We start from the raw sequence: 25769 nt of genomic DNA, 5'->3' as shown, positions 1-25769 counted from the left end.
AAGAAAACTCTTGCTCCCAAAATGAGCTCATTCTTTCATTCAACAAATATTTATTGATCTCTAGGTATGTGGCAGACACTGGGTTAAATCTGGAAGATACAGGGTGAACAAGATCAGAGAGATCTTTCTTTCAAAAAGTTGGAAGTTAAGAAGGGAAGTCACACAAGTCAAATAAACAGTAAGTAATTATAAACTCACATAAGTTATGTGAGGAAAGGGGTACAGCTCCTGCTGTAAAGGAATTTGTTCTGCATTTAGGAATCATGACTTCCTAATGAATTCAAGGATGAAATAAACTTTGGTGGATGAACTGGAATTAATTGAGCAAATGGAGGACACCCCTAAGGAAAGGTTTGGTGCATGGTTGAACAAAGATCAATGTTCATGGAAGCCTAGTCACAAGAGAGCCCCAAATCCCTTGGTCTTTGTCCAGAGAATCATGGAAATCTTAACGATTCTAAGCAGAATTTGACTAAAGTAAAATTTTATTTGGAAAACATCACTCTGGAGAGAAATTTGGAGGGCTGGTCAGAGTGGAGAAGAAACCAAAGAGCAGGATATGGCATAAACCTAGGTCAGAGAGATGATGGTGCGTAGTATCAGCAGAGATGGAGGAAAGTTGAGGTATGAGGGATTGGGTGCAAGAGCAGATATGGCACACAAGGGAGGAGTTTCTACTTGACCTACTCCTCAAATTCCTTCAAACTGCCTCTTAATTAACTGCATGTATGGAGATATCTCTCCTGGGTAATGCTCTTTCAATTAGGGTGTTTTCAAAAGCTGGAAAAGAAACCCCTGCTCAGACACATTTGTCAGTAAGAGTATTTATCATCTCACACAATGCAGAGTGCCAGGTTTTGGTGGGCCTGATGTCAGCGTGCTCTGACGTTCATAACACTGTCATCTACCAAAGCTGGATTTCCCAGGGTCAGAGATGGCTTCTAGCAGCAGGTGAAGTTACATGCTTGCTAAATCGCACCAGCAGGAGTGTGCAGTGAGCTTCTGCAGGCGTGTCATATTAATCCCTCCCCTCACAGACCCAGGAACTAGGTCATCAATCCTTACCTAGATCAATAACCATTGCTAGAAGAACGCTAGGTTTTGATTGGTCTAACCTAGGCTCCTGAGCCACTACAAAAAATAGAATCAACTTAGACCAGTGCTTCTCAAAGTGTGGGCTTTCATCCTCAACATCAGTATCTTAGGTGAGCTTGTTAGAAATGCAAATTCTTTTTTTTTTTTTTTTTTAGATTTTATTTATTTATTCTTGAGAGACAGAGAGAGAGACAGACACAGGCAGAGGGAGAAGCAGGCTCCATGCAGGGAGCCTGACATGGGACTCGATCCCGGGACTCCAGGATCACACCCTGGGCCGAAGGCAGGTGCTAAACCACTGAGCCACCCAGGCTGCCCAATGCAAATTCTTTTGCATCAGAAACTCTGGGGATGTGATCTGGCAATCTGAGCCCTAACAAGCCTTCCAGGTGATTCTGATTGGCGCACGCTACAGAAGCAGCATCAGCTCAGACTAATCAGAACAAGTCATGAGGTTTCCTTGAATCACATGGACTATGCAGGGTAAAATGAACTCCTTAGTTTGAAAAAAATATGTGTGTTCATGTCTTAAAGTCTGCCCAGTTTGAGATAACCTCTTCTCTCTAAGTTAGGTTGTACTTAATTTTTTTTTTTTTTTAATTTAAGAAGACATACTCTTCAGGACACTAAGAGAAACTAGACAAATCATTTTCAAGTGCCCATTATTCCTTATCAAATGCAATGCACAACAATTTCTGGATATTATACGCTTTTTTCTACCTGAAAGTAGAAATCTTTAATTATCAAATGACCTGTCATGATGTTATTGTTCACACAGTGTTGGGGGCAGTTGGCTATTTCTTACCCTACCCTATTGTCAGCCCCTACATGGACCAGACACAGAGAGTGTCTCCCCCTTTTCGTAAGGCAGAAATGACATGCTCAAGGAGAAATCCAGTTGCGGTTTTTGGCTTACGTGGGATACAAAAGGACAAAATTTTCCTGACCTATTTATGGAAAACTGAACCTTAACTACTGCAAACAAGTAACAATACTAAATAAAGGCACTGAGGCAAGAGATTGTAAATGTATTTATTCTCAATCTAAGCAGCTAGTCATCTAGGGAAGGACATAGTGATCTTGACATGCTTTGCTTAAAGAAAACAGTCAAAACATATTAATAATCCATGAAGCATAAAAACATTTATTATTGAAGGACCTGGAATCTCGGATCTCTTTTGGAGATTTTTCTGTGAGTCTCTCATTGGAATACAAAATAGATAAAGCTACCTTAATCAGGGAGATGTTTAAAGTGAATTTGACAGGAAAAGGCAAATGGTTTATAGTTATTTGTTCTCTATTATTGACATCTATGTCAATTCCAGGAAGTAGAAACTCAGTTTCTAAGAGATCATCATTTGTTTTGGGCTATGATCTACTTTATAAGTGGGGGTTCTTGGCTGCAAATCATCGCAATCAACTCTGCTAGTTCAAACAGAAAAGGAATATACTGGAGGTTATTAGGTAATGTGTACAATTTCCAGAGGAGTCAGAAAAAGTTTGGAGGCTATGCAACCAGGAACAACGTCCAGAATCATACCACAACTGGTTGCTTCTTTCCCTAGTTAGCACAAACCCCGTGGCTTATGTCATCAATACTGACACTCAAACTTCTTCCACTGCTTCCATAGAAAATGGCATTTGCTCCCACTACCCCCATCACAGGGATTTAGTGAGGTCCCAACTCTTTCGGGTCACTAGCTTCCAATTCAAAGTCTGTTGCCAGTGGCTCTAATGGGCCAAGTCTAAGTCACATACCACCCTGGCCACAGAGGGAGGTAAGGAAAATGAGTAACCAGTATCTAAAGTGAGAAGTAATTCATAAGAGGAGAATACCCTAACACAGAAAATTGTTCAAGGGACCAAGAAATCCAAAAGAATGGTGAGTACCCACTAGATTCAGGATTGGAAAATGAGTAACCAGTATCTAAAGTGAGAAGGAATTCATAAGAGGGGACTACCCTAACACAGAAAATTGTTCATAGGGCCAAGAAATCCAAAAGAATGGTGAATACCCACTAGATTCAGGATTAGGATGCTTTATATGTTTACACTCTGCTTTCATTTTACTTTTTGCCATCAGTTATGGGTGGAAGAGGCAAATAAGTATAGCAAACACACACTCTCCAAGTGCACATTTGTAGACTTAGACATCTTAGTGGATGGAAATGACAGAAACCAAGCACCATGACAGTGCTGTGCCCAATGCTGCCAGGCTACCCCACTAGAACCAGGACAACATAAGAAAATCTCTATAATAGCAAAATCCTTCAGAGAAATTTCAATTATTCATAAAATAAGTTATTAGTCTTAGAGAATGTATTAATAAATCATCTGTCCAAATCTTTTCATTAAATAAGTTGACTATTTTTTATCAGATTTTTTTATTTTTAAAAAGGCATATGTGACAGAAAACACTGTGGCACTTAAATTTGGAATTTTTAATGAATAATTACATGAAGCCAGAGTTTCCTGAGCAATCAATATTTTTAAGGGAAGAAATTAATTTTTTCTTTTTTAGAGAAAGAGAGTAGGAGGAGAGGGGCAGAGGAAGAAGGAGAGGGAATCTTAAGCAAGCTCCACACTCAGCATGGAGCCCAATATGAGGCTAGGTCTCATGACCCTGAGATCATGACCTGAGCCAAAATCAAGAGCCAGAAATTTAGTTGACTGAGCCACATGGTTGCCCCAGAAATTCATTATTTTTAAATTGATCTTACTTAATAAGGAATATGTTAACCTTAGGCAATGGAGATCAAACAGTTGATCACCCAGGCTATTACTAGGCCACAGATAACCCTTTCTCAAATTAGAAAAAAGTTCTTCCTAAATATACTTTTTACTTCCATATGCTGAAAATTATCATAGTATTCTTATATCCTTAAGAACAAAATGCCATCTACCCTAAGTTTGTAACAAATATATAAATTTATAATGTCTAAAAGTGAATGTTATCTTTTTGGGTTGTGCAGTGCACAACGTGCACAACCATGCATGAGGGCCTGGTAGCAACCCATCTCTGCAGAAAATCTTTTCTAGAGCATACTTTGTTAAATCATTAACTACATGGATATTTATGCCATACAGAGAGACTGCTTTAACAAAAGATCTTAAAATTCAGTGGCTCAAAAAAAAAATTATCTTTTCCCTACGTAACCATCTTAATTAAGCAGGGATTGGCAAATCACAATCTTTGAGCCAAATTCAGTGCCCAGTCTGTTTTGTACTGGTTCTCAAGTTAGGAAAGGTTCTTATAAGTTTAAATGGTTGTTAAAAAAAAAAAAAAAAAAAAGACAGAATGTGTGACAGGGACAATATGTGGCCTGAAAAGCCTGAAATATTATTATTTCTTTACTAAAAAACAATTTGCCAACCCCTGACCTAAAGGTTGACCCAAGACAGGAGCAAAGCTCTGTGCCACAAGGCCATCAAGGATGCGCGGTTCACTCTATCATATTGTTCTGCCATCACTCAGCCAGGACGTTATCTTCATCTGCACAATCAGGGTTGGCTCATCACCACCACTTCCACATCCCAGTCGGTGGAAACGGAAAAGACAAAATGAAGGCCAAGCATTTCTATTTTTTTAAAAAGTTAGAGCAGTACACCACTTCCCCTTAAATCACAGCACACTGTCATGGGAAGCAAGACCAGGTGGGAAGTATAATCTCTGGCTGGGCAGCCCTGAGCTCAGCTGAAAGCCTCAAGTTTTTATGACTAAGAGGGGAGTGACTGGTACTAGGAGAACTTAGAAATCTGTGCCACGTATATTACAGCGTCCTCCTGCTTTCCTTAGTTGATGCTGAGCTGTTCCAAAAGGTTAAGACCTCCCAGCTTTCCCATACCATATATCAGGATCATTCCCAATGAGTGATTTTTTTATTGTGGGGATTCCTGTCAACAGCCAACACAGCTCTTACACACGAACACGCACCCCACAGAGATAAGCGAAGGCGAGGGAAGAAGTAAGAGAAGAAGGCCAAGGGGAAAGAAGACAGGAACAGGATGGGATAAGGCACTCATCAGATTTGAGAAGGTAGGTATTTCAGGATCCTTCAGTTAGTGGCCAAAGAAACTGAAAATTATAACATCCTCAGCCACTTACTATCTTCCCTGAGGCCGGTGAAGACACTCTGGTTGCCTGCCTCCAGCAGAGATTACTAAATATAAACACGAATAGTCTAATCTGAGGATAGTAAACACTAGTCAGGTTCCTGATTCCTGCAGGTGAATCCAGGTCTCACTGAAATCAGGCTTCCCATCATCCGATGCTTACTTGTTGGACATTTTTCAGTGATGGTGTTAAATGTTTACAACAGGTGAGGATGCACAAAACGGTCACTCTGATACCCACCGCTTCCGTCCTCAAGTAACACCAGGCAGGCCTGAGAGCCTAAAGAGCCTGTCTGTCTAACTGGGTTGTCAGCGACATTCGGAAGCCTGCGGATTCCCCGGAGGAAGAGCAACATCTGTGAATGCCTGCGGCCCTGGGAGGCACGCTAAATCCTCCAGGCCTGGCTGAGCCGGGACAGCTGCAGACAGCCGAGAAGGCTAAACCCTACAGACTGAGGGACAGGGAGAGGAGGGCAGTTTGCCAGGGCACCAGAGAGGGCAGACAATTTGCTGTGAACTGCAGGTTTGCCAGAGCAGAGTGCTGACGTCCCCACCAGCTGTCCGGACCACCCGGGGTCAACAGAACCCTGAGTAGGCAAAGGAAGCTAACAGCGCTCCACACCTTAGGGGAACCAAGCAAAGGAAGGAAGGAAGACAATGCAGAATAATTAAAGAGGGCTCCCCACTAAGTAAAACCACCAGACAAGCGCCGACAATAAATAACAATAGCACTTGATGAGGTCCCATTAAAACATAAAGCCTCTCTAGGCAACCAAAAAGTATTGTTTTCAAAGTAAAAACAATTACATAGGTTAATGAGAAAAGGGTATGTGGTCACTCTTGAGAACAGAATTACTGTCCAGAAAAAAATAAATGGAGGAAATAGCTCAAAACACAGATCACAGAGAAAAAGAGATGGTGCATCTTTTAGAACTCAGGAGCAAATACAGAAACCACTATAATTGGTCTAAGCAGAAGGGGATTTCATAAAGGGACGTGGGTGCTAAAAAATCGTGAGAAGGTGCCAGATCCCACCCCCCACCCCCCCAGAACTAGTCCACCCAGTTCCAGCCTCTGTCACAATCAGGAAGATAAGGCCCCGAACGAGGGATCTGCTGCCCCAGCTGTAGACTCCAGGAACCACCTCAGCTGGAGCCAACAAAAACGGTGCCCTCTTACCCTGCCTCTCGACACCCACAGCTAGGACCAGATGCTGCGGTGTCACCGCTGCCACTGGACAAACAAGGGTGTCTACAGCTCTGCTGCAGAGGCACAGATTCTTCCTCACTGCACCTCAAGCCTGGGTGCATATGCTCGGTGGAATGTGGAACTCAAGCTGAAAAGGAAGTCTGAGAAATGTGGTCTTTGCTTATCCCAAATCCAACATACACAAAAACATATTAAGAGGGGTTGAAGTCATATTATCTGCCAAAAATGATGTAGTGCATATTTGTCACTACTTTTCTCTGGCAACCCTCCCCCCCCCAACACACACCATCCTGTACTTCACAAATTCTAGGATGCACACTGTTTTTTCACAATTAAATACCTCTGAAATCAGATGCTTCTGATGCTTACTGGCTTCTTAAATTCTCATTTCAGGAACACCCAAAGGTGAAAGTAAATGCTCAATAAATGTTGTCTATTACACTTATCCACCTCATTAAAGAGGGGAGATTAATGGCAAGTGACATTTTAAAATTGGTTCAGCATCTCATTATGGTTAGAAAATAGGATGCCTCTCTTATTTCTGTATCATGATGTTCATACAGAGCAATCTGTATATTTTATATTTATGATTTGCAAATACCAACTTCTAATAATCAGTATCTGCACAGTAGTTGGCAAATCAGATCCCCAACAACACAGCAATAATACAACCTATTCTGTGGCTAAAAAAAAGAATTTGGGTCTTTTTTTTCTTTAAAGATTTCATTCATTTATTCGCGAGAGATAGAGAAAGAGAGAGAGAGAGGCAGAGACCCAGGCAGAGGGAGAAGCAGGCTCCATGCAGGGAGCCCGACGTGGGACTCCATCCTGGGGCTCCGGGATCACGCCCTGAGCCAAAGGCAGACCCCAACCACCGAGCCACCCAGGTGTCCCTAAAAAGAGAATTTGAACTGACTTTGAAGTAAGGCAGAGTCTTTGCTTAGGAAAAATTACAAACAACAGCACAGAAGGACGTGCTACATGTTGATGACTTTAAGTTTTTATAAAAGATTCCATATCAGCTGGGAAATAAATGTGGACATAATTAATATGCAAAACACTGTTATCACTCTTTAGCTAAAAAGCAACGGTTTGGATTTGAAAGAAGAAATATTATCTTCCAAGAAAAGAAGACATTATTCTCGGGGGATGTGGCATATATTTAATACATACTGAGGACTAATCCATTTCTAAATTTTAGAAGCACTATTTTAACTGTTTTAAGAGTTATTACTGGGGAACCTGGGTGGCTCAGTCAGTTACGCGTCTGACTTTTGATCTCAGCTCAGGTCTCAATCTCAGGGTAGTGAGTTCAAGCAGAGCCGTGGGCTCCACTGGATGTGGAGCCTACTAAAAACAAACAAACAAACAACAACAAAAAAAAAAAACGGTAAACCTTTCTGGATGGGATCTTTAGAGATTAACAGTATTTTTTTTTTGCTGGTTGGCAAACTAGCTCCCACACAAGGATGGTAAGGAGAGGCAGAGACAAAAAGATGCAGGCCACTCCAGATTGGTAGGTGGCAGGTTTAATAAGCAAGAGGATTTACTTACCGCAAGATAAGTAGATCTCCATAACCCTCCTGCCAGAACCTTAAAAGTTTACATAGAGGCCTTACCTGGTTTCGGTCTTTAATACCATGTAGGTAGTCTCAACAACACATGACTCCCTTAAGGCTATGTCCTTGAAACAGCAAAACAGCCCTGGCTGTGGGAACATGCGCAGAACATACACGCCAAGGACCGGGGAGCAGGTGAGCAGTCTCTGATTGCCCGGATCTAGCTCTCGGGTCAACTAGGGGTCACGCCCTCTCACCGACTTCCCCCAACATCTTTCACAATGTACATCTTTAAGAGGACTGCCTCTTTTACATATTTATTTGAATTATTTTAATCAGATCAACTCTAGCTGAGCCTCCAGTATTTTAAAATGTAAAACGGACCCTGGGCTTTATGCTCTGTGCCAACAAACACAGTGTTCAGGACAGTATGACAAAACTTAACTGGACTCCAGTCAGGGTCAGATGCCTCCAATAGGTGTGAAGACACCCAGGGCTTCTCACTTCCCTGTCAGAACACTGACCAAATTATAATGTAAGTGCTGGATTTATTCTCTCTCTCCACTCAGAGGGCAAGCCTTGACTCAGTATTGTTATTTTTCTGTCCCTAGTAACTGGCCTAAGGCATGTTCAATAAACATATCAGATAAATTGTCTAACAAATGGTTGAGCAATAGTCCTGTAAAAGAAACACCCCAGGACTATTGAAATTCAAAATGGTCCTAAAAATGAAACATCTCTCAGGTCTTGTCATAGTATTTTCCTCCAGAAAAGGAGGCAAAATTACAAAATAGCTGAGTTCCCCTTTACAAGAAAATCCCTTCTTTAAAATTAAAGAAATATATATTGGGCAGCCCAGGTGGCTCAGTGGTTTAGCGCCACCTTCAGCCCAGGGCCTGATCCTGGAGACCCAGGATCAAGTCCCACGTCGGGCTCCCTGCATGGAGCCTGCTTCTCCCTCTGCCTGTGTCTCTGCCTCTCTTTCTGTGTGCGTCTCTCATGAATAAATAAATAAAATCTTTAAAAATAAAATAAAAAATAAAGAAATATATATTATATGGTGAAATATAACACACATATATAAGAGAAATATAGGTACAGTTTAACTTAGGACTCAGGTCGAGAACTAGAACATTTCTAGGACCCCAGAAGCAGCACCACACCCCATCTCTCAACTCACCTCCTGCAACACCTGCCAGTCTCCACCCTTCTATTTCTTCTTCAATAACCAGTCACTATCGTCCTAACATTTGTGGGAATAACTTTTGTTTCATTATCTATGTTCAAATGCCTAAGTTATATAGTTTTAATTCCTTACATAGTGAGTTTCCTTGGTTCATCAAGATTACATTATAATTCAAACTTTTCAAGAATATTTCATGTCTAGTGAGCAAAAACAGGAATGCTTATGAAGTACTGGAAACAACAACAAAAAAATGCCATTCCTTATATCACACACAGACAAAACAAAGTTTTACAAACACTATTTTCATACAATTAGAAAAAGAACAGGAGAATGAAAACAATTCAGAGCAACACGTTTATTGAAGCCCTCACTAAGCTTTCATTTACAAGCAAATATACTCAGGGGGAAAAAAATCACAAGACAATATTTTCAAATGTTATACCATCTACATAAAAATTAAACTTGCAGAATTTACAAATTAATATTCTGAGCAGACAGATAAATTATACATCCTTTTGCAAAATCCAATCTACAGCATTTAAAAATTCATACAGTTACAATGTAGGACAATCTCTCTTTACAATCTACTTATTTACATAGCTTTTCCCACTTCAGATGATATAGTTCTCATCATAACTACCTAGGTTTGCAAACATAGTATATTTAAAATATATTTAGCAGCATATAAAAAAATTAGATAAAAGGGGAAGGAAATACTACTTTTAAATAAAAATGAAATCAAAAGGTGGTAATAGAAATAACTCCATAGGAAAATAGATCAAAATAGACTTCTGTTAGGACCTCAAAAACGTTTCCCATCACAGAATGTATGCACAGCACTAATAAAACAATTTAACAGCATTTTAGTCCTGAGCACAGAATATAGCACAGCTGCAAAACTTTGGTCAATACAAGTAAACATCAATATTTAACACAAACTGTTTAATGTTCTTTGTTAGTAGATGAAGGTCAATTCCATCTTATGAAAAATCATCAATAATATTCTCCTTATTTTTTTCGCATTTTATTAAAAGGGCTTTGAAATTTGGGAACTTTCTATAGACTCATACAAATACCAGACAAAGGGACCACAAACTGACTAACATCTCCAACATGTTTAAATATACAAATCATCTGAACAGATTATATGACGAGTAACCAATACGTTGTATCCCAGGTGTCACAAAAGGAGATATATAATTCAAATACTTTTAATTTTAAGGTGTTTTTTAGCTAGGCACAAAAATCCAGCCACAAAATAAGTGTGAATCAAGCAGTATACCAATGAAAGGATATATATGTATTGGCAGAATTAAGCACACAGGCTAGTATATAATTTTATTAGAATATCATTTATATTCAGCAGTTGGATTCAGATATATTTTCCAGTTAATCCCATTCATAAGTTTTTGCCTAATAAATACAGAGCAACAACTCATAACGAAAATACAGAGTATTATCACAGTATTCAGTTCATGACTATCTTCATTCATGTTTAATTACTGGCAATATCCTCCCCCAGATCTCCTATGTCAGAGATCTGGCCATCTTGCAAATTGCGAGCCTTCCAAATTCTCACAGTTCGATCACTACAAAACAAATTAAAAATGAACATGTGAAAAGAGGCAGAAAGATAAATAGTTCTTAGGATTATTTATTGTGAAAACATTTTCTGAAGAGGACTTCAATAGACATGAGCAAAAATATACATTGTCCCATAAGCATATCAAGCAGATACCCATTATAATGATATTAAAAATAGTTCATATTGTCAAGAGCTTACTGACTGTATGGCAGGTATTGTTACTACGTGCCCTTCAAATATAAATACATTCACTTATCTTTATCATAAAGATAGATAATGCTATTATCCTCTTTTTACTGATGAGCAAATTGAGAGCCAGAGAGGTTAAGTAATTTGCTCAATATCACAAAGTATGTGATGGAACCAAGATTTCAAACTAGGCAGTCTGGTTCCACGGCCCCACCTCCTAATCACTACACTGAATCTGCCCTCATTATTTTTAAAAAACAACACATGAGGGCAGCCCGCTGAGGGCAGCTCAGCGGTTTAGCGCTGCCTTCAGCCCAGGGCCTGATCCTGGAATCCGGGATCGAGTCCCACGTTGGGCTCCCTGAATGGAGCCTGCTTCTCCCTCTGCCTGTCTCTCTGCCTGTCTCTTACTCTGTGTCTCTCATGAATAAATAAATAAAATCTAAAAAAAAAAAAAAAAACACATGATACAACATTGGTCAGAGATCTTCAGGCACAGAGTAAGGTAATAGTAAGGCTTCTGAGAAGAGAGGAGAGATCAGGGGAAGGATTCCAGGGGGTTGTTGAATCTGGCCACAGTCAGGAAGAGATATGCTCAGATGAAATCAGCATTAGCCCATAGTAAAGGCAGGAGGCTACTGAGAAGTAGACTGATCCTCCACTATTATGAAACATAGAAGATTCAAAGTTCTTCCGAGAAAACTTGTTCTTGTTCACCCAGCATGGAGGTACTGGGGAGTGGTCATTAAACCATCATATTTCTTACTGTGTCTCTCATAGCTTTAAGGGAGTGGTACTTTTCTCCAATTATCTAATAAACTCAAAGCCAAAAGAAAGAGTTTCCACAGAATTTCATAGTGAAGAGGCACTTCAGAGATTATGCGGTCCATTTCCAGGAGAAAGAGAGTTTAGTTATATGTCCAATGTAACATAGTAAAGGGCAGAAGTGAGCTTACGACCTAGGCTTTCTAGTTATAATCAGTAATCTTTGTTCTCCCCTAAGAGTTAATATCCCAAGCAAACAAAAAACCTCTTTTTCTATTTTTTGTATCTATATGAGATGATAGATGTTAACTTACTGTAGCAATCATTTCACAATATATAAAAGTCAAATCATTATGCTGTACACCTTAAACTTATACAATGCTGTATGTCAATTAATCTCAATAAAACTGGGGGAAAATAATCTTCTCACCAACCCACATAGCATACGTACACTGATAACAGCAAGGTGATTATGTTCATTCATCTACCTGTTCATCTACCCATTCACTCATTCAACTACCCACTCAACAAATGCTTATTGAAAACTTGCTATGTTCCAGGCACTATTCAGATGCTTGGGACAACTTAAAAACAGACAAACAGCAAAACTCTCTTCCATTGTAGATCATACATTCTAACAAGAGGAGATAGACAATAAACCATATTAAATAATTAAATCATGAAGTTTATCAGAAAGTAATACATATTATAGAAAAAGAAAAGACAGCATGGTAAAGGGGATTGGGGTGCTAGGTGATAGAAGGGGTTACAATTTTAAATAAAATGGCAAGGTTACCCTTGGTGAGAAAGAAAAACATTGGAAGAAAGTTGGGATCTCTGAAGGCAAAGCATTCTGGGCAAAGGGAGCAGCCAGGGCAAATGTCCTATGGCTGAAACAAGGTTGGTGTGTTCAAGGACGAGCAAAGAGGTTATTGAGGATTGTAAAAGAAGGAGCAAGCGGGAAGGTACTAGAAGGTAAAGTGAGAGAGATAACAGATGATCAAAGGGTCACATCAAGTACAGTCTCTATTGTAGGTAAAATAGAAGACCACTCCAAGAGTTTGAATAGAGAAGGAATATGATCTGACTTGTGTTTTAAATGGATTACTCTGACTTCTGTGTAGAGAATAGACTACATGAGGACAAGGTACCTTGTTTACTAGGAGGCTACTGTAGTAGATCCAAGAGCTAATGGTAGGCTAGAATCAGTGAATTAGCAGAAGACATGGTGAAAAGTGATCAAATTCCAGATATAATTTAAAGGTAGAACACCAACAGGATTTGCTCATGGACTGGATACGGAGTGTAAAAAGAGTGAAAGTTTCTGGCCTGAGCAACGGAGAAGACAGTGATGCCATCAACTGATGTGGAGAAGGCTGTAGGATGAGCAGGTTTCCTGGGAAGATCGGTTCAGTTTAAGACATATTAAGTCTGAAATGATCAAACTTCTACTACTAGTCATGACAGAGTAACTTGCACCAGGTTAGGTTTTTTTATGTAAACAAAGTGAAAACCTGACAAAATATATAAAACAACTATTTTCAGACACTAGACCATGGGGGGTACAAGGCTGTAGTCCCTGAGAAAAAGGAGAGAAGTGAATTCCAGGACAGCCCTGGCTCTTGCCCTGGAAGTCCTTTCCAGACTACAGCACAGGGAAGAGGAACTCAGGCAGAAAAGAACCACAGAACCACTGAGTTGAAGAGATAGAAATAAAAACGTGAGATAGTGGGAATTTTCAGGATCAAGTAAAGAAGAAAGAGCTATACAGAAAGAACTATGGAGCTATGGGGAAAGAATTCCATAAATCCACATATAGGCCCCCTAATGTCTCTGACTGAATGCTAAGTTACCCATGAGTAAAGTAAAATTATAAGGCCAGCAAACAAATCAAAAAACAAAACAAAACAAACCAACTATTAGTGAGCTGCAAGTTGAATAATTCCCAGAGCCCACAGAGGGCTATGAACCATTTAAGTTCTGACCAGTAAGTAGATATTATCAAACACCCAGGGCATTCAGTAGGAATCCAAGAATTAAAAACCAGTCTCAAAAAGGTAAAGCTGAACCACAAGCAACTTAACTGCCTAAGGTCCAACACTCTTTAAAAGAATAAAACAAAATCCAGGGGCACCTGGGTGGCTCAGGTGATTAAACATCCGACTATTAATTTCAGTTCAAGTCATGATCTTACAGTCATGTCCAGCTTGACCCTGGACATGGAGTCTGCTTAAGATTCTCTCTCTCCTTCACCCTCTGCCTCTCCCTCTCCAATAAAAATAAAATTCTTTAAAAAAATACAACAAAATCCAGATACTCAAAACACAGCAATATCATGTTCAATATCCAGTAAAATATTATTTGACATAAAAAAGTAGGAAAAATGAGGGGTGCCTGAGTTGGTTAAGCATCCAAATCTTGATTTCAGCTGAGGTCGTGAGATTGAGCCCTATGTCAGGCTCCACATGGGAGTCTGCTTAGGACTCTCTCTGCCCCTCCACAAACCCCTCACTCACACATTCATTCTCTCTCATTCTCTCTCTCAAATAAATAAATAAATCCTAAAAAGCAAGAGGGCAAGAAAAATGAGACCGATAATCATAAGGAAAAAAAAAATCAATTAATGCTACAGATCTGGATTTATAAATAAATAAATAAGTTGCAAAAGAGCCAGAAATATTAGCTATGAAAGAATTACTATACAAAGACTAAGTTATAAAGTGCCTTGTTTTTCCCACTTATAAAACAGAGATTATTTATAATTATTAGAATGTATACCTTCTAGAGGTCTTATGAAGATAAAAGAATTAAGGCCTAGAAAGCACTTAGAACAATGCCTGGCAAATACTAAGTACTATATAAGTGTGTGTTAATTGACAAATAAATAAGTGGAACTAATTTGAAAACAGGCCTTCTGCTTTTATTGACCTTTTTTCTGATTTTTAAGTTACATAGTAAATACATTTGCATATGGTACACCATGGGTAACCTGAGAAAAAGTTCAGTTCTTCAAAAATAAGACTATATCGTGGAAGGTGTTACAGTAACATCATACTTCATCCACCAGACCTCAGTGACATACAATACTTCGAGAGTCTTATATTGAGTGTCCCACAGCTTTGAAGGGTATTAAGTTATTTCCAGTAAATTATCCAGAACATAGCAAGTTTCCAAGAGCATAAAGAAAAGTGGTGAGTCTTAAGAAAATAATACATCTTGGAAATAACATCAATGAAGCACCAAGGGTAAGCACCTTAGAAAAAAACACAAAATAAGTCACTTTAAAATACATTAGAGATATGAGAAAGTAAATCTAAGTGAAAAGAGGGATTTAATGAAAATAGCACAAATAATAAGAGATACTACAGAAATACAGCAGAGGTTTCAAAATAAAGTCAGAGTAATTGTGCATTTAGGACAGATGAATCGAGAAGGTGCTCTAATTAAATTAAGTGCGAAAATGACAAAGTAAGATTTTCAGGGTAGATATTTATGAGACATTACATTTTATCTGAAGAGACCAATGCCTGAAATCAGGATGCTCTTGGAAACTTGCTATGTCCTGGATAATTTATATATATATATATATATATGCTTTCCTTGTCAAAGTACTTATATACATATTATGTTATTTTTAAGATCACATCTCTCCCCTTCCTTCAAGCATCTTAAATGTCACTTCCTTAGTGAGGCCTTCACCAGCCACTCTATTGTGTAACCTCCTCCCCACAATACTCTTTCCCCTGTTTTATTTTTCTCCACAGCATCTATCACAATGTAACATATTTTACTTATTTATTTTATTTTATTTTCTTCTCCTTAGAATGAAACTGGTGATTTGATCTGTTTTGTTCACTGCTATTTCCAAGAATCTGGAACAGGCCTGACATATTGGAGATTCATCATAAATGGAAAAATAAGCAAATGAATCCATCAATCCAGCCTCCCTAAGAGGGAGGAAACAGATACTATTATTATGTACTTATACAGCTGATGCTTGAACAACACAGGATTGAGCTATGAGAGTTCACTTTCCTGTGGATTTTTTTTTGATAAACACAGCATCACACTGCAAATGTATTTTCTCTTATGATTTTCTTAATAACATTTTCTTTCCTCTAGGTTCCTTATTGTGAGAATACAAAATATAACTACAAAATATGTGCTTATTGACTATATATTGGTAAGGCTTCCAGTCAACAGTAAGCTATTAGTAGCTTATTTTTTGGGGAATCAAAGTTATAACTGAATATTCAACTATGTAGAGGTCAGTGTCCCTAAGCCTACATTGACCAACTGTCAAATGCACTTTAAAGAGAGATAGAAGAGGAACAAAGAGATTTTTTTAAATGATTTATTCTAAATGTGAAGAATGACAAATTTGTTGTCTTTCTGGAAAAAAAAATCTTTAGAAATTAGTCACCTATAAATTATCATTTTTTAACTTCAAATCACCAGGGAAGGACCTGGCAGCCAACTTCCTAGTACAAGCAGAGTGCTAATACAGAAGTAACACTATTCTCTCATTTATTCTGGGGATTAAACTCAGTGCCCAATGTGCGCATCAGAAAATATAAATAAGAGATCTTAGACATTAGATTCACTGTAATAAGAGTTTCATATGTTCTACATTTCCAGACATTTACAACTTATAGTATATTTATTAACTCTGAACACAAGCAACCAATACAGAGAAAAATCACACAGGAAAAACTTACTCGGCTGCAGTAAAAATATGGGTGGAATTAACACATATGGCATTAATAGGACTCTCATGACCCTTCATCTCTCCAACTGGCACAAAAGTATCCATGTTCCAAAGCTTCAAAATACCCCCTCTGCAGCCACTGAGCAAAACTGGGTGCCCTGGCACCACTCCTAGAGCACAGACCCAATCCTTATGTGCATTTGGAACTTGCTGAAAGAAAGAAAGAGAAATCAGTAGCTTAAGAGGAGCCTTCCAAAGTGACATTTCCACACCAAAGTAAGTTATGAACATTTTTGTTGACAAAACAACATTTGGAACGCTGAATGGCCTGAACTATAAAAATCATTTTCTATGCAATCATCCTTAGTGATTTAAAGAAATAAATCTGCAATATGCTTCCCAATTTGCCTCAATTTTTATCACTGTTATCAATATTAAAGAGTTACAATGTTAAAAATCTTACAGAACCTAAAAGACCCAGAAAGTATAAAGGATGTTTCACATCACATTCTCTTCATGGCAGTTAAGTATCTCACCTCTCTCCAAAATGTATTTAATTCAACAAGTTTGAAAACTACAGCCTGGTATATAAACTATAAAGAATGCTTCATAAAATCACTGCCTTCAACCTTTGGTAGGGAACATGGAGGCCTAAGGCTACTTGTAGAAGACTAGAGCTAACATATATTTCATAATGACATAATAACAATAATTATAAGATCAAACTATACGACTGTATTTGAGTATAAATATATTTATATGAATAATACAAAAGTGACAACCATGAATGTATATGTATAAAAGACTCTGAATGCAATATACTCATCTGTTGCCAAGTTTGTTCTATTGACATTCATGCTACCCGTTCATTTTGTTTTCATCTATTCTTATCTAGAAGGTATTATTAAATATTGAATGTTGCCCTTCTTATAATTAGTAACTCTGGTGGATGAAGATGAAACACTCTTTAGGAGACTCTTTGAAGTTCTTCTGTAGACTATTAGTGGCTCTGAAGTATCCATTCCACCTCATGAAAGGTTTTGCATTACCTGTAGAAGGTCTTTTTGAGCTAAGTCCCATTTCTTGATTCCATTATCTCTGGACCCACTAAATAAGTTATCCCCTTGTATGGTTAGTGCTTCGATGCCGTCATAATGAGGGGGCTCAAAATTGTGGGTGGGACTTACAGTTCCCAGAGCCCCTTCAGTTACATCAAACATCTAAAAAAGAAACAGAGAAAGACGACATCCTATTTAACTTACAAATAAACACCTATACATGTTCACACAGAAACACATACGTGTATATATTAACCAGATATGACTTGTTTTGTTACAATATTTTACAAAATTAACTCCATTAACCTGGTATAAATGACTCAGGATGAACACTATTTTCATGCAACTTTTGCTTACATGTCACACGCTTATGTGTCTGTAGGCTTTTAAAAAAGGCAACCCATATTTTCATGTAGGAGTGTACAAATGATACGTTCAATAGTAAAAAGACTACAAATCAATCCACTTGAAAGTCAGAAAAATGATATGACTGTTATTTAGCCACTATTAGATAGCTCTGCAATTGTGGTAGGCCATGTCAAACTTCCCAAAGTTGCTATTCAAAAACTCTGCTCTCCTAGGTTGCCTTCATCTCTCAGCTGTTGACCTTGTGATTTCCTGAAAAGGCTACTAGCATGATCAAAAATAAGTTTTTTTGGACTTTTCCCTATATTTCAAAAGTTTCCTTTAATCTTCAAACATTCTCTTACTCTTCCATTCTTTTCAGATGCTAAAGTGTGCTTACTGTTTCCCAAGGTTCACATCACTGATGTGTTTCTAACTGTTCCTACCACTTCATCAATTACTACCACTTCCTTCTTCACACTTTCCCTTTCCACAGGGCCTGTTTTTTAAGCAGACATGCTCAAATCTACCACACACAAAATCTTCCTTTAATCATTCTGTTTGCATGTTACCAACTCATTTTTCATCTCTTAATCTCAGATTCAAAACAAAATTTATTCTTTTCCTATCTTTCTGTATTCTCTTTTTACTAATTGCTTCTTACAGGAATTCCTAAGGCTTAATCCTGTCATCATCTCTCTCCTTTGGCCATGTCAACTACTCCAACTCCTTGAACATCTGACTCTATTTGAATGGCTCCCAAACCTTCATGTCTAGTCATAACTTGAGCATGAGCTCTAGACTTGCCTTTCAAATGGCCTACTCACTGACATGAAGAGGACTTCTATTACTTAGTATCTCAAATTTAACATTTCGAGAACCAAACTATACATCTTCCCTTACCTGCTAATTTCATAAGATCATAATAGACTCAGTATAAAAGATGGGGACAGTAATACTTATGCATTAGAGCTGGATGACTGAGCCAAACATCTTTAAAATTCCTCCCAAATTATCGTCTATGAAAAATGAGAATACATGATTGAATAATAAGACAACACAATCAGAAATTATGAGTGAGGACAAGATCAAGAAGAAAAGGTAAGGTCAGAAGTGAAAAAAAGAAAACTGATTAAGAGAAAAGGGTTGTAGGTGCATCTGAATACTTTAATATCATCAAATAGGAGAATATAATTCAACAATTCTATCATACACACTTTGATGTAATGATCCTTGGAGCCAGTGACAATTAGATCTTGTCCATTAGAAATCTGATCCACAGTAAGGCACATAACAGGGCCTAGGTGTCCTGTTAACTTTCCTGTAGACTGAAACCTTTAAAAAGAAAGAAGAATAATTTTGTTTGAAAATATTTCTTAATGTGCTGGAGCTAAGCACATAAATAATCTACATTCTTTGATGAAACTGTTCATTAATTTTCTTTTTTTTATTTTAGCTCCACCTCTAGGCAACTCTCTTCAAATTCAGAATCAAAAAATAGCCAAACTAACCTATTCTATGACTGAAGTGTCAAATAGGTTATTCCAAAGTGACTAATGTCATTTCAACAGTAAACAAAAAGGCAACAAAACTTGTTAGATACTAATTTTAAATCCAACCTAAGTCCAGGTAAACCTAAATCTGTTAAATGTTCAAACATGTTATAAATATATGACCAAAGTCCAATTTTGAATTTGATTAAAACAACTGCTATTGCTTATATAGCACACAATCAATAACAATATGGAAAAAGTAAGATTACTTTATAACACATATATTCTCACATATACACATCCACATATATGTACACCCATCATATACACATTTATACACACATACACCTATGCACACATATATGTGTATATGTGTGTCAGAAAGTAGATGGTCCATTTTATCAGCTATTATAAAGATTGAAAAAATATATATTTATATATAGGTAGCTGGTAGAAAAATGTGTGATATTAGCTGTCAGGGGTTAACGATGAACCTTTGTCTCACAGTCCTATCTCAATTGAGCTGCTGGAATACAGAGATATATTTAACATAGAATATTAGTTTCTTGAAAACTATTCTCTTACTTTGTTATGATAAAATCTACATTTAATCATGTTCCTGAAATCAAGCAGGTTTCAAAGGACCTAACTTTTCAGCAAAAATAGAAAGTATAAAGTTTTTAAAAGCTGGTATCTGGGACACCTGAGTGGCTCAGTAGTCTGCCTTCGGCTTAGGGTGTGATCCTGGGATCCAGGATTGAGTCCCATATCAGGCTCCTTGTGGGAAACCTGCTTCTCCCTCTGCCTGTGTCTCTGCCTCTCTCTCTCTCTCTCTCTCTCTCTCTCTCTCTCTCTCCTTCCCTCTCTCTCTCTCTCAATCTATGTGTGTGTGTCTCATGAATAAATAAAAATCTTTTAAATCAATCAATCAATCAATCAATCAATAAAATCTGGTATCTTTTCTGCCTCATGTCATGACTTTGAGTACCTTCCTCCACGGTGCTCTATGAGTCAAGTTTTAATACCTTCAAGAATAAACCAAGTACTTACCTCTTTTCTCATTTTCTTAAACAAGCAGTGTGTTCAATTTTCTACATTCTATTTCTAAAACAGTACTCAGGACAGTGTTTCTTCTCTCTTTCTCTCATCAATGTATCTATAAATTATGTTTATTATACTTATCATGTGTTAAAATGTTACAAGTTATAAATAGTTATTTTAAGTTTTTAAAATATCCCTTCATCAGTATCCTGTGGCCACTATCCTCCATTAACAGCATGAGTGCTAAGAAGGTAGACACCACCTTGTCTTAGTCTTTATTCCAAGCACCTACCAGAGTCTTGGTGCAGTACCGGCCAGAATCAATGTTGAAAAAATACTTAACCAATAAATGAATATTCCTTTGCTGCCAAAATTTTAAGAACTAGAAAAGAAGCTAAAATAAACACTCAACTGAAGGGCAAAAGCTCGTATTTCATGGCAAAAATCAAATCAAAGGTGTAATGCTTTAGATTTCAATTTACCATTTTTTACCCATTTTATCTTCTTGATATGTCATCTTTTCTATATATTTTATATTCACAAAAACCCTATAAGAGTTTATGCCCAAAGTTATTATATTAATTTATAAACTAAAAAGTTTAAGATATAGGATGTTTAAGTGAGGCTGCCCAAAAAACAAACAAACAAAAACCACCTCTTTCAAAGGTCCTGGTGAAACTAGAACGAGAATCTTGATCTCTTCCTAGGAAACAACACAACTGTAGACAAATATTAAGAGGGGCTATTTTCCTTTGTATACTTTTTTCTATCAATGGAGAGTAAAAGAAAGGAAAATTTTGAGTTTGCTCATGAGGACAGAAAAGACATTAAGGGGCACAGGGCCAAATAGAAAAGCCTATGATTTTATATTAACTTCTGGAGTTATAAAAATTAGATCTCATATACACCAATATGTTACTAATATCTAAAAAATTCTATTTGCCATACATATACAAGAAATATATTTTCTTTAAAATTCTACCTTTTAAGATCCCACATTCTGACAGCATTTCCAGAAGCTGCATATAGGAAAGTGCCAGTTGGGTTTAGAGCAATTTGATTTATCTGGTTTTCTCCAGAAGGAATAGCTACTGTCCGGCTGGTACTTGCAGAACAGGCATCTCCAAGAGTAACTTGACCCGAAGATCTTAACAGAGACAAAACAAAGGAAAAAAAGTCACATTTCTGGACAAGAATTCACCCTATGGTTCCTTAAATTCCTAGGAAACTGGCTGTAGACAACAACAAGCTCTGTGTCCTCTGGTCACCATGTGAACCATACCTAGCACAGAACCTCATACACATAGTTGGCATTTATAAACATATTTGATGGGTAAGTGAATAAATGAATGACTAAAACAAGATGATAAGGCTGAAAATTCTTAATTTGTAAGTCTAGTATAATGCTAGGAACTCCAGGCCGAGTTAGGGATGACCAGAATATCATTCAAGAAAGATTAGATGTCAAAGATTAAAAAAAAAAAAAAGACCCAATAAATGATACAGTGCCACAAAGGTAATTCATTTTCCTAATTTCCAGAAGGCCCCCAAGGGCCAGGCCTTCCAATATCCTTTTGTCCATAAGAATTGCCCTTTGAATTAAAAACATGAAGATTTTTCAAACCCAATCATACATGGAGTATTTACCATGTGCCAAAGACTTAAACATAACTTATTTCTATTTCCTCAGATAAATTCTAAGTGATAAATACATTCTTAAATTTTGAAACATTTTCTCAGCTAACTTCTAAAATACCAAGTTATAATCAATCTTTTTAAATTTGACTTTAGTGAGTCAGCTGGGCTGGCAGACTTCTAAGATACAGTGAACCTTTTTCTATAAAATTTCCCTCAAGAGATGTGTACTCAGTACAGTAAATAATTAGCAGTTCTCAAAATACAAATTAGCACTTGTGTTAATAGTTCCTACTCTACAAATGATAAAATTTAACCTTTCCTATGTTCCCTCTGCTTATTTAAAACAAGAGTTCACCTCAATTTTAATTATGTAAAAGTTTATTGATCTTATAGTAAAAAAGAATCATTATTTGCTCTATAAGGAGATATACGATGACACAGAAAACAAACTCATCCTCCAATTGTCCAACCTAACCTACAGTTATGAAATTTGTGCTCACACCAAAGCAGTTTATGTCCTAAAACGAACAAAAACCTCTCAATTATTGAATACCTGCAAATTAAAGGTTACAAGTACTTCTTAACTATCTACTATGGTGATTTTAGCCATTTTTCCAAGGAGTAGTAGTCATTTGAAGTAATTAACTACATCAAGTAAGAAATATTATGAACATGTGGTACCTTAGTATTTAGGAGGGAGAAAATATGAAATGTATACTTAATCACAAATCAAATATGATTTATTCCTTCCTGTTTAATACCAGGTTTTTATATTACATTTTCTCAATAGATTTCCCCCCTTATATTATCTACATTCTTACTTTAGTATCCTTTTGGAAGCAGACAGGTATAAATAAATTAAAATACATTCATAGTCCTATCTTTTCATATATGTAGTACATAGGAACTATTTGCCCCTTATGCTATTTGTCTTTACATTACTTACGTCAGAGTTCGAATGCACTTTGCTGAATCTCTGATATCCCACACCTTAATATAAGATGTGGACACAGTGAAGACCAAACTTGTATAATTACAGTATTTAACAGATACGACATTGTTGGGATGACCCCCCAATGACATTATCTCTTGCCCAGTCACCAGATTCCATACTTTACAAGTACGATCTACAAAAAACAAGAAAAGGAAAATACTGTCAATATGAATTAGATTAGGTTCTCTTAACAATAAAAGTCATTTAAACAATCTTTCTATGAGAATGAAATTTTAAAAAAGTATTCCATAACCTGCAACAGACATCCTACCTCTATCCTTGACCCTCTGCATCAGGTTCCAGGGCAAAGTACATAAAAAGGACTGGATGAAAGCCAGGGATGTCTGGTGTATGTATTATGTGGTATTTAAAAAATATAATTATATAAAATCTTGAAATAGTTGTATCACAAGAGTCTTGCTTTAAATTGCCCCTGAATTTAAAATGGCATTCTCATATCAGCTTCTTCAAAATATTCTGTTTTGATCACTCCTACTTCCTCACAGTACTCCACACTCATAAACACACAGACTTTTCCAGGTGTCAATGATTGATGGATTTTATTTTTGACCACAAAATATAATTATAAACTAATTATTTTGTTTTCCTGACATGCCAAATATATAATTATTCTGGAGATAAATTTAATTTGAATTAGAAAATTACATTTTCACACTGTAGATTCTTTAATTAGAGAATGGCTTGCCATTCACAATTCCTAAGTTCTAGCTAGACTGTTATACTTTCTTATATACAATGAGCAATAAATTGTTTGCTGACTAAACTTGTAATGTCCCTAAAAAACTTTTATTAGCTCCCCAGATTCCTATACATGCTTCCTTTCTACCTTTCTAGTCCTACTCCCCATCACTTCTTTTACATTACAGTTGACACCTGAACAATGGGTTTGAATGGGTCCACTTACATGTAAATTTTTTAATATAGTACAGTAGTACTGTATTAAATGTATTATAAATGTATCTTCTCAGTAACATTTTTCTTTTCTCTAGCTTACTTTATTATAAGAATACAGTATATAATACATATTAACATACAAAATATGTGTTAATCAACTATTCATATTATTGGTAAGGCTTTGGTCCACAGAAAGCTATTAGTAGTTTACTTTGGGGGAGTCAAAAATTATATGCAGATTTTCGACTTTGCAGGGGTCAGAACTCCTAATTCCCATGTCGTTCAAGGGTCAACTATATTCTACAATTCAACCCAATTGGATTTAGTTTCAAACAGACTCCATTTTTACCTCTATGTCTCTGCTTCTATTTTTCTATAATCTTGGTTGTCAATTGTTTCCTGTCAATATCCAAACTATTCTGTAAGGTTTATCCTAAATGCTTCCATGTCAAAGCCTTTCTTATTTCTCACAGGTTGGCATAACCTCTCCCTTTTCTGAAACCCCCAAACTCTTAGTCCTTAACCATATAAAGCATTTATACTTGATTTCTAGTTGCCTGTAATTATATCAAAGGGGTTAAGAGTGCAGGTTTGGAGATAAGTAGACATGGGTTTCCAATGCTGGTTCTTCCACTTACTACTATGTTCACCTGGGAAAATTATTTCATTTTTTGAATCCTCAGTTTATTCACCTGTAAAGTTAAGATGCAACATGTATCTCATCAGAGTTACCATGAGAATTCATTGAGATGTAATTTATATAGTGTTTAACATAGTCTCTGACATATAGTTAAGTGCTCAAGAAAGGTGGTTGCTACCCATCTTATTCTCTTTACTACAATGTACATTGTAATGACCCTTTACCCATTTTTATATAACCTGCATTATAAGCTCAGGGCCTTGCGTGCATTAAGTGCTCAATTACTGAAGGGAAATGTATTCTCTCCACATCCTATTCACATGACATCAGTAGAGGTTTGACTTTCTTCCCAGCTTTGTGATGATTTTATATAACTCAGGGGTTGAACCAGATTATCTCTCAGGTTCTTATGTGTGTCTTAAGCACTTTGACTGTTTTAAAGCCTGTTAAAATGTAATCATTTTTTTATTAAAAAAAAAATCTGTTAACTATCCACATGAAACAACTACTGGCACCTTTTGATCCAGTGAAGAGGAGATCATCAGTAGAATCGACACAGAGCACAGCTTTTGTGTGTCCTTCAGCTATGTGAATACACTGCAGTGGAGAAGTTCTGATTCCTTTTGAGGCAGGAAATGGGTTGATTATGCCCCTGAGATGGGGGAGAAACAAGATTCACTTCAGTAGCTATATCATGGGACTAATTTTATTTTCCCCTGACTTTAAGAAGTCTTTCTAAGTAATTAACAAGAAAATTCAGACTGCTCCTTTGCCTCTTTTTAAAGGAAAAGGACATAGAGACAAAGTGTGAAATAGTGATAGTGGTGATGGAGTGCATCAACTAATAAGGCATCAGCCAGCAGCTGCATTCTACCAAGAGCAAAACCTATGGTTTATGGACCTTCTTACTAACAAGTTCTTCTTTTCAAAGTTTAATGAAGCAATATTGGGAGCTGTTTAAGTATAGTGAATTGCAACAAATAAGAAAGGATAAATGATGGATAACTGGAGGATGTAACTCTGTCAGGCTGGAATGTGACTCTATGTCAAAAAGAATATTCTGGGGCAGCCCATGTGGCTCAGCAGTTTGGCGCTGCCTTTGGCCCAGGGCGTGATCCTGGAGACCTGGAATCGAGTTCCATGTCAGGCTCCCTTCATGGAGTCTGCTTCTCCCTCTGCCTGTGTCTCTGCCTCTCTTTCTCTCTATGTCTCTCATGAATAGATAAATTTAAAAAT

At 37.1% G+C, this 25769-nt stretch overlaps 1 protein-coding gene across 17 annotated transcripts in view; it reads right to left on the bottom strand.

The window, feature by feature from the left end:
• Nucleotides 1-9502: 9502 nt before the first annotated feature.
• Nucleotides 9503-25769, bottom strand: part of KIF21A (kinesin family member 21A) — a 146147-nt gene continuing 129880 nt past the window's right edge. For all 17 annotated transcript variants that reach the window (XM_077870472.1, XM_077870473.1, XM_077870476.1 and 14 more), the window contains 7 exons: nt 25049-25185; nt 22931-23111; nt 21329-21493; nt 19030-19147; nt 17459-17629; nt 16420-16619; nt 9503-10751 (listed from right to left, as the gene is read on the bottom strand). In XM_077870472.1, coding sequence (XP_077726598.1) covers nt 10658-10751; nt 16420-16619; nt 17459-17629; nt 19030-19147; nt 21329-21493; nt 22931-23111; nt 25049-25185 — 1066 coding nt within the window. In that variant the 3' untranslated portion in view covers nt 9503-10657. The remainder of the gene's footprint in view (nt 10752-16419; nt 16620-17458; nt 17630-19029; nt 19148-21328; nt 21494-22930; nt 23112-25048; nt 25186-25769) is intronic.

Source organism: Canis aureus, chromosome 25, assembly GCF_053574225.1.
Source record: "Canis aureus isolate CA01 chromosome 25, VMU_Caureus_v.1.0, whole genome shotgun sequence".
In the NCBI taxonomy this organism is placed as follows: Eukaryota; Metazoa; Chordata; class Mammalia; order Carnivora; family Canidae; genus Canis; species Canis aureus.
This window is presented reverse-complemented; position numbering and strand designations above follow the sequence as displayed.